Consider the following 9,641-nt stretch of genomic DNA (forward strand, 5'->3'; position numbering starts at 1 on the left):
GGCCCGTGGGCCACAACTGCTGAGCCTGCGCGTCTGGAGCCTGTGCTCCTCAACAGGAGAGGCCGCGACAGTGAGAGGCCCGCGCACCGCGATGAAGAGTGGCCCCCGCTTGCCGCAACTAGAGAAAGCCCTCGCACAGAAACGAAGACCCCACACATCCAAAATAAATAAATAAAAATTAATAAACTCCTATCCCCAACATCTTCTAAAAAAAAAAAAGGGAAAAGATGTTAAAAGAGGAAAATAAATCTTTCCAGTTTAACTTAGAAAAAATGATCACCCAGTTTTTGTCTGACAGGAATGATTTCTGGTTCATCTCCAAGATTAATGTCAGTGGGGGCGTAGCGTAGCCCAATTTTAACCTGCAAAGTCAGCACACCCAATGGCACTTGGGAAAACCTGTCGAGGGCCCAGAGAGGAACAGAACAAGAAAAAGTTTCCTTACATACATTTCTTGCGTCGTCCACAAAAATGCTGCCTTTGCAACCTTCCATGGTGATGTTTTCTTTCTGGACTCCAGGATGTGTGGGGAGTGCGACTTGGGGAGTGACCAGCAGAGTTCCCGCTGGAGCTCAGGTAGCCATGGCAACGCTGGACCTTCTCCTCGGCCGTCCTTTTGTATAGCACGTGAGGATGGTGGCCTGCAGGGGAGGTGTAGTTATGTTCCTGGGCCAGGAGCTGAGGTAATGGCGAGATGAGGAATTCATTTTTTCGTGTCCTTATGAGACCTGACTAAAAAGCCAAACAGAAAGAAAACATTAAGGATACCACGCATCCCTTTTTTGATGAGTTGATTTTCAGCAACTGTTTATCAGCTTCTTCCCATGTGCAGGCACTGTGCTAAATGCTTGGCGTGTATCATGTTGTTTTATCTGCACCACGAGCAGTGACGACTGTTATTACCCCCATTTTACAGATGAGAAAACTGAGGCTAAGATAGTAAGTAGGAAAGCTAGCACTGGCACCCAGAATTCTCCACCTACTGGGGCAGTACTGTTAATTACTATTCTAGGCTGCCAGTCTTGATGTTTGGGACTCAAGGGCTAAGCCATGTGACATCCTGGGAGTCTCCACATCTAGGACATGGCAGACACTGTGGTAAACACAGGACAGAGTGACGAATTGAAAAACAGCCCCACCCTGAAAGAGGTTATAGTATAGACAGCAAAGACAAAGACATTCCATCTTGATTTCATAAGCGCTCGACAAAAGAAGTAGCAAGGATTGCAAAGTGACTGATTATCACTTATCTCCAAGTAGAGGTCTGGGGAATCCAATGGGTTGCACCATCACGAAGAGACATATCTGCTAAATTGAGAAGAAAGAGGGGACTGGGGCGAGCCCATCCAATCACAACTTCACTTTCAAGTTCATGGCACAATACGTCTATCTTGGCACCTGATATTTCGGCCACAGTACACCCCTGCCTTTTTCCCTGCACGCTTCGTGCTCTCTCTTCTCTGCATTCGGCTCAGAATTTCCCTGATCTCCAGGCGCTGCTATGGCAAGTGTAGTCTGTGGACCAGCAGCTCCAGCCTCAGTCTGGTTAGAAATGCAGACTCTTAGGTCTCTCCCCAGACCTGCGGACTCAGAATCTACATTTTACGTAGATCCCGGGTGATTTATCTGCCCGTTAACGTTTGCAAAGCACTGACACAGGCTAGCAATTCTTAAACTTTGCTGAACATAGGAAACGCCTGCAGATCTAAATACACACACACACACACACACACACACACACACACACACACAGAGTCACTCACTCCCAGACAGAATCCCATACCATCAAAACCCGAATCTCTTGTGACTCATGTATCAAAATTTTTTTTAACTGCTCCAAGGATTACACCAAAGTACAGAGTTTGTGACCCAGTGCTTCAGGTCCCACCTTCTTCATATGCAAAATGGGGAGAATTCTTCCTGCCCTGACCACCTTGCAAGGGGAGATAAAAGAACCATTGCAGAAGCCCTTTAAACACTCTCAATCCCAGCAGTTTGGATGACTGACAATAATGAGTGAGCGAAATCAACCCACATTCACTGAGCGCCAGCGAGGTGCCAGGCATTCAGGTAACTGCGAGCACATACCTGTGCAGGAAATAGGCACACACAACATGCAGGCTCCTGGGGAGCCAGACACATAAACATTCAAGGATGTAAGGGGGTGTCAGGGTGAGGGCAGGTTACCAAGGGAACACAGAGGCGTGTGTGGGCTGTCCCCAGACCTTACTTTAAGCCTCTGTCATGATTCAGTTTCTCACTCCTAAAAGGAGTCCCAGAATGTGTGATGTGGTTCTGATGTTCCTTCCACTTCAGAAGTCTGCTGCCTTCTTAAAGACTGTCTTACGAGGACTTCCCTGGCGGTCCAGTAGTTAAGACGTCGCGCTTCCACTGCAGGGGTCGCGGGTTCGATCCCTGGTCGGGGAACTAAGACCCTGCATGCCTCGTGGCGTAGCCAAACCCCCCCGCCCCCAAAACCGAGCCAAAACAGAACAAACAAAAAACCAAAGACTGTCTTATGGTCTGCAGCACCAGCATGATGCTTTCCTTCGTTCAGCAAACACACTGAGCATCTAATTCACAGCCCTGTTCTAGGCACCGGAACAAAGAGGCACAAAGTCATGAAGCAGTTCACAGTCGTGCTGTCATAGAGATGATGTGAGAAATCAACTGGCAACAAAAATTTCAAGAAGTAAAATCTCACGATCCCAGAAATCCTGCCCACCCACCGTACCTCGGGCTGCATCTCAGAGCAGCCCGTCCCCCCCACCAGCCCAGTGCCAGGCTGGCAGGCACTTTCATCCTTCACTTGGACACTTTCTACTGAACCCTCCAAATCGCCCATCTTCTCCAATATGGTCTCCTGACATCGCCCAGTGTCCTCGGCCAACATGAGTCAACTCGCTTCACGCGCCCTGGTATTCATCTCATAACCGAATCCCTTTTCCTGGCCCACGAATCTCTCCACCATCTGCTTCCTTTGGAGCCTGGCAGCTGTGTCTGTCCTCTCTCCTTCATACCACCCTGAATAGGACACGTCTTTGACTTTTTCTTTTGGCTGCGTTGGGTCTTCGTTGCTGTGCACGGGCTTCCTCTAGTTGTGGCGAGCCGGGGCTACTCTTGGTTGCGGTGCGCGGGCTTCTCACTGCGGTGGCTTCTCTTGTTGCGGAGCGCGGGCTCTAGGCGCACGGGCTTCAGTAGTCGCAGCACGGGGGCTCAGCAGTTGTGGCGCACGGGCTTAGCTACTCCGCAGCATGTGTGATCTTCCCGGACCAGGAATCAAACCCGTGTCCCCTGCATTGGCAGGCGGATTCTTAACCACTGCGCCACCAGGGAAGCCCCAGAGCATTTACTTTTATAAGGGAAAAGTCCATGTGTCGGGGGCCTCCCTCTTTTACCAGGAAGGAGAGGTTGACTAAAACTCGAGAAATTCTTATCAACTGAGAAGTTTCCACCTTAAGTCTGCATAACAGCCATACCCTTGTTTACTGGGCTTTGCCTGATAGGCTCCCATAACTGCCACCCCCTACCCCAACCTTTCTATTGTCTTTAGTTGGAGATGGTATTTAAGGGGGCAGGGGATGGCTTGGGCCTTTTGGGGGAGTTATTCAGCTTGCCTGGGCATCTCCCATGCACACAGGAGGTATACTTCTATACTTCTATACTTCTTTGTCTAAACGTCTATTTGTTTTCTCCTGTTAATCTCTCCTTTATTACAGTTGGGGGCGTGGTCTCAGCCAAGAACCTAAAAGGGTAAAGAGAAAATTCCTTTCTTTGCCTACACACTTTTTTTTCCCCTTAACATCTTTATTGGAATATAATTGCTTTACAACGGTGCGTTAGTTTCTGCTTCATAACAAAGTGAATCAGCTATACATATACACATGTTCCCATATCCCCTCCCTCTTGCGTCTCCCTCTCACCCTCCCTATCCCGCCCCTCTAGGTGGTCACAAAGCACAGAGCTGATCTCCCTGTGCTACGGGGCTGCTTCCCACTAGCTATCTGTTTTACATTTGGTAGTGTATATATGTCCATGCCACTCTCTCACTTCGTCCCAGCTTACCCTTCCCCCTCCCTGTGTACTCAAGTCCATTCTTTACGTCTGTGTCTTTATTCCTTGCCTACAAACTCTTACCCGAGTTCGCACACACTTTGCCTTTCCCTGCCATCTTCTTCCTCCACAGACTCACTTGCTGGGCCTTCTGATGCTCTTTGCTTTGTCTTAGATTCAATACCATCTTCGCAGAGAGACAGGACTCAGGATACTGTTGAAAACTACCCTCTCCACTTCCCGTATTTCAGGCCACAGTTTATTTGCTGTGTGTCCTACTTCGGGGAAGGAAGCAAAGAAAATGCAAACTTCCCACCACCTCTGAGGTCCAGTTTAAACGTCCAGTTGTACACTGGCATTGCTGGTGTATGCCACCCATCACCAACCAATAAATAACTGGCTATTATCCTACATACATTTGTGGAAGAAGGGAGCTGAAGCATCTCAGAGTGTAGGGGATGCTGAGGGCGGGCATGCCAGCACTCTCCTCCCCTTCCAGGCAGGGAAACCAGAACTGGGAAGCGACACGTTCAAATTCGTAAAAACCTTGAACTCCTTCTATATTACAGATTTTGTAAGCAGATCGGTTATGGGGTCCCTGGAGAAAGAGAACCAGGCATGGCTTTCTTGACATAAGAGAAGCCATTTTGGCCTAAGCCATTTTGTGATCTAAGCCTGGCCACCATGCTTGCCCTTGAACAGGTCTCAGTAGCCAATGAACTGAAGGGAACAAAGGAATGCAGGAACAGAGGAAAGGCAGTCCAATAACAGTGCAGTGATAAAGCAGAGTCCTAGTTCCTCCTCACGGGATAGACATAATTTTTGTCTTTGAGTTCTGCAGGGACTAAGACCCCAACTCAGGCGGAGGATGAAATGATGACGTTGACCCTCCTGGCTTCAATCCACTAAAGCTTGCACTCTGTCGACCTTGGCCCCCAATTCTGTGCCGAGTTCTTCTCTGCTCAAGCCCCTTCATGAATACGCATGTACCCTGAGCTTCAAACTTCCCCAGTTGTGCTTCAGGGAGATGCTGCTTTGGGAAGGACCCCCAGGGTTCTCCTCACTTGCTGCAAGTAGTAATACCCCCTTCGCTTGGTTGTGTCTATTGGCTGGACACCCACCAAGAGGTGAATCCAGTTTTGGGGTAACAGTGTGAAGGCAGGAGCCCTCCCTGTAATAACTTAGTTAAACTTCACAGCCATCCTGTGAGCGACTCTGCTGGGAGCCCAGGTAGGATTCAGGCCCCCCTTCCCTGAGCAGGGCCCTCACATCTAAGCCCGGCCCGCCAGTGCCCTCACCTCGCCAAGCTGCAGGGAAGACAAAAGGCCCCATTTACAATCCCCAGCAGACAGAGTGAAGAGTCAAAGGGGGAAAAAAAAATAGGGAATTATCCATGAAAGCTCTGCAGCCTTGCTAACTTCCTAACTTGGTTAAACTCATACCAAAGGCTTAAGCCACGCAACTGCCTTAACTGGGCTAACCGGTTTAGAAGCTTTCTCTTTTCTCGTTATTTCTGGAGAACTGTAGGCAACTCAAATGCAGAGTGACAACTTCTGCATTAAGAAAGCAATAAAAAAAAAAAATTGGCATCTTATATTGGGACAACACATGGGCCCAAACAACCCTCTATATTACAGTTTAGGGCAACAAGGACAAAACTTCCGAACAATTCTTTACAGCAAAACCAGCATTTTACAGGGCTGGATATTAAGGAAGAAAAATATTCTTTTGGGGGGTTTAGTCTGATAGAACACAGTGGAGTCTAACCAAAAATACATTTTATAGTTTAAAAATATAAACCCAGTACCTCTAAAAGGAGCCATCTGTTTAACTGTAGAATGTACGAAGCATTTTGAGGGACTGAACACACGTGACATTCTGACAAAATGTGGCTTGGAAGACAAGATGGATCTGGGGTCCCATGGGCTTCCAACTAAATGGGAGAAGCAGGGATGAAACAAGTGATGATCACAACTGGGTGGGAAATATGCCTCTGTGTCAAGTACGGAGGAAAACAAGCAGGGTTCTGCGAGAGAAAATAACAGAAAGAGTGAGGGAAGAGGGGAGACTGATTTTGGAAGGTTTTTAGGAAAAAAATGTTTTAATTGAAATATAGTTGATTTACTGTGGTCGAACCATTATGGTTTACACTTTAAACTTATGCGGTTCTGTATGTCAATTATATATCAATAAAACTGGCAGGAAAAAAATAAACAACTACTTTAACTCCCAGTGGGGCAGGAGAGGTGAAGACATCACATTCTTTAAAAAAAAAAAAAACCCACTCTTTTGTGTAACTAATAGTACTAAATAATAACTGATTTGTTGTCCAACATACATGAGGACACGCCAAAGGAGAAATCTCAGTTCAGAATAAGCAAAAAGCTTAAGAAATGTCATCGGTATGAAACAAAATTCCACCGTCCAGGGGTTCGGGAAACAGAAAAAGAAAGCATCAGAGAAATGAAAGACCAGGAAGTAAGGAAAAGTCTGAGAAAGACTTTAATTGAGGAAAACCATCGGCAATAGAATATTTTAGGATTTTGTGAAGAAGAAACAAATATTATTAAGGTAAAATGGAATGGTACAAGGACAATGCATTAAGGGAAGCACTCAATATAAAAATGAAAGAGTTTAGAGGTAAAATTTAAGCTCTGCTGCTTGGTAGCTGGGCTTAAGCATTCTGAACTTCTGTTTGCTTTTATTCTCCTTCTTTTTCCCATCTGTGAAATGGGAATAAAAGTATCCCTAACTTGGGGGTTTCTCATTGGTTAAATAAATGAATATTTATCAGGTACTGTGCTTAGTTGTGCATTGCTCAGTAAATGCTAACATAAAAAATAGAGCCATAATGACTGTTAAAAAAAAAATTAGGGACTTGAGAGTATATTAAAAACAAACAAACAAAAACAGGTTCCAGGTGAAAAACATGTGGAACCATTTCCAGTCCCATGATCAGAGGAGAGACAAATCTGATAAAATTTTGCCAAGAGCATGTGGACCTTGATAACATCCTCAGTTCTCTATAAAGTACGTAATTCTAAGAAACTGAAATAGAATTTTTTTGCCATATGCATCTACACATGCAGAGCTGGATTAACAGACAACAGGCCCTTACACGTCGACACACACTTTGAAAAAAGAATGTGTGTTCAGGATTCCCTACTACCGTCAAAGGGGAAAAAAAATCCCATATGCTGGGAGAAAGAAACCAAAAATATGTATGTCAACAAAAATCTAGCATTTCTCATCCATTCATTGATGTTAATATGAACATCAATGGAACTCACCCTACAAATACGATTTAGAAGGGAATTTATGTTTTCCAGAGTCATATACATGGTCCTCTTTCTCCAAAAAACTGTAAAGCCCAGTCCATAAAAATTTAATCAGATACCATCAATATCCCCAAATTCCTCACAGCCTGGTGAGAGACGAGGGGGTATGAAGCTAATAAGAGCCACAACGTATTTTCAATCCTGTGACGGTTAAGTGCCCCTTTCAGCTTTTCTCTTATCTCCTGAGGAAGTTTACATACCTCTCAAGAACAAACCTCTCATTTTCCAAGTCCCTGATTTGTAAAACGACAATAATAATAGCATTTCCCTTACCGGGTTTTTAGAGAATTAAGTGAGTTAACACTTTTAAAGTGCTAAGAACAGCTCTTGGCAAGAAAACACTCAAAATGTGTTTACTGTTGTTATAATTATTGTATTTCATTATTTGAGGGAACAGAGCAGAGAAGCCGGGCCTTTTTCTAACAGTGTGTATTAAAATTTTCCCCTTCAATTGGACCTGAAATTCTGGGAAGTGGCATCAGTGTTCTGTTATTGGGAAAAACAGTGAAAGGACTGAACAAGGCTTTAAGACCTGAACAGAGACATATTAATGAAATTCTTGCAAACATAACTGAAGGTATTTAAAGACAGAGGTGAACTCATGAATTTTTCTACCTTGGAGAATTGCTGGAATTCTAGGTTTTAGTTTTGATTTGGTGGTTGGTTTTGATGGGGATGGGAAAGAGAGACGGGAAATGAAATCACGGACTGCTCCTCTACATGATCCTTTTTGTGCCCATCAACTTCTCATCCGCAATGTTCTTTAGTTAAATTAAGTCTATCCTTAGTCCCTTCTGAAAACCCAACCTCTTACCCACTTGCCCTCCTTGAAAAGAGACAATGTCATGGAGAAAAGGATGCTTTTGATCACCCTTAAAGACCAGATGGATGGCTGCTGCTGGGAGGAAAAAAAAAAAAAAAGCAAAGTAGACTTTCTGGAGTATAGGGTAGAATGCACCATAACTGTGGACTAGCGTTCTCAAGTTACAAGCTGGCCATCTGTTCAGATGGGACAGGTAAAGGCCCACCTCCTCCCAGTGAACACCTGAGCAGATCACTCCAAGCCGTTCAAGAGATGCTCACTGAGCACTATGCCTGTGGTACACGCAGCTGCATCACTGGGCAAAGACGATTTACCCAGGCAGGTAGAGCCTCCATGTACGCTCAGTCCAGCCAGGCAGGTAGAGCCTCCATGTACACTCAGTCCCTGTGGCTTTCTGAATCACACTGATAATGATGGATATGAAAAGAGGTCCAAAAATCTTGCTGCAGGAGCTCTTAGAAATGTCTGGTTTTTTTCTTTCCTAGCCAGGGATTGGCTACTTCTTCAAATACTCCAGTAGGCTCAAAATGAATTATCCTTTACTTTCACCTACAGTAACCAAATCTGGCTTCCAAATAATATTAACTAAGACGGCTTTGACCGTATGCAATGGCGTATGCTACTGACTCAAAGACGAATCAACTCAGCCCCTTTCTTCAAAGGACGTCAACCATAACCATCTTTACTGGTAAAGATTATGCCATTCAAGCAGCTCTTGGGCTTCCCTGGTGGCGCAGTGGTTGCGCGTCCGCCTGCCGATGCAGGGGAACCGGGTTCGCGCCCCGGTCCGGGAGGATCCCACGTGCCGCGGAGCGGCTGGGCCCGTGGGCCGTGGCCGCTGGGCCTGCGCGTCCGGAGCCTGTGCTCCGCGACGGGAGAGGCCACAGCAGAGGGAGGCCCGCGTACCACAAAAAAAAAAAAAAAAAAAAAAAAGCAGCTCTAAAGAGATATTCATAACATGCTGATGAAACTTTTTTTTTTATCTGGCGAATTAACAATCTAGTGAAATAAACACTTCATGACTTCGACAGTCCACATCTCATGAGACCAGAATACAGGGGTTCACAACTCAACACTGGGATGAGAGGTGTTTGCCAATTCTGTCCAACTCATCCCTGTGCCTAGTCTCCGGAGGGCAAATACCTCTAAGAAACGATTTTTTAAAAACAATTTATTAATATCAAAATGGTTGTCATTGCAGCTCTATTTACAATAGCCAGGACATGGAAGCAACCTAAGTGTCCATCGACAGATGAATGGATAAAGAAGATGTGGCACATATATACAATGGAATATTACTCAGCCATAAAAAGAAACAAAATTGAGTTATCTGTAGTGAGGTGGATGGACCTGGAGTCTGTCATACAGAGTGAAGTAAGTCAGAAGGAGAAAAACAAATACCATACGCTAACACATATATATGGAAT

General features: G+C 45.3%; 1 protein-coding gene across 1 annotated transcript in view; it reads right to left on the bottom strand.

The window, feature by feature from the left end:
* ADAMTS18 (ADAM metallopeptidase with thrombospondin type 1 motif 18) overlaps positions 1 to 9,641 on the bottom strand; it is a 149,978-nt gene that overhangs the window by 77,095 nt on the left and 63,242 nt on the right. Inside the window, exons 4-5 of the mRNA XM_024125149.1 lie at positions 446 to 732; positions 281 to 399 (exon numbers count right to left, since the gene is read on the bottom strand). Coding sequence (XP_023980917.1) covers positions 281 to 399; positions 446 to 732 — 406 coding nt within the window. The remainder of the gene's footprint in view (positions 1 to 280; positions 400 to 445; positions 733 to 9,641) is intronic.

This window comes from Physeter macrocephalus, chromosome 17 (genome assembly GCF_002837175.3).
Source record: "Physeter macrocephalus isolate SW-GA chromosome 17, ASM283717v5, whole genome shotgun sequence".
Lineage (NCBI taxonomy): Eukaryota > Metazoa > Chordata > Mammalia > Artiodactyla > Physeteridae > Physeter > Physeter macrocephalus.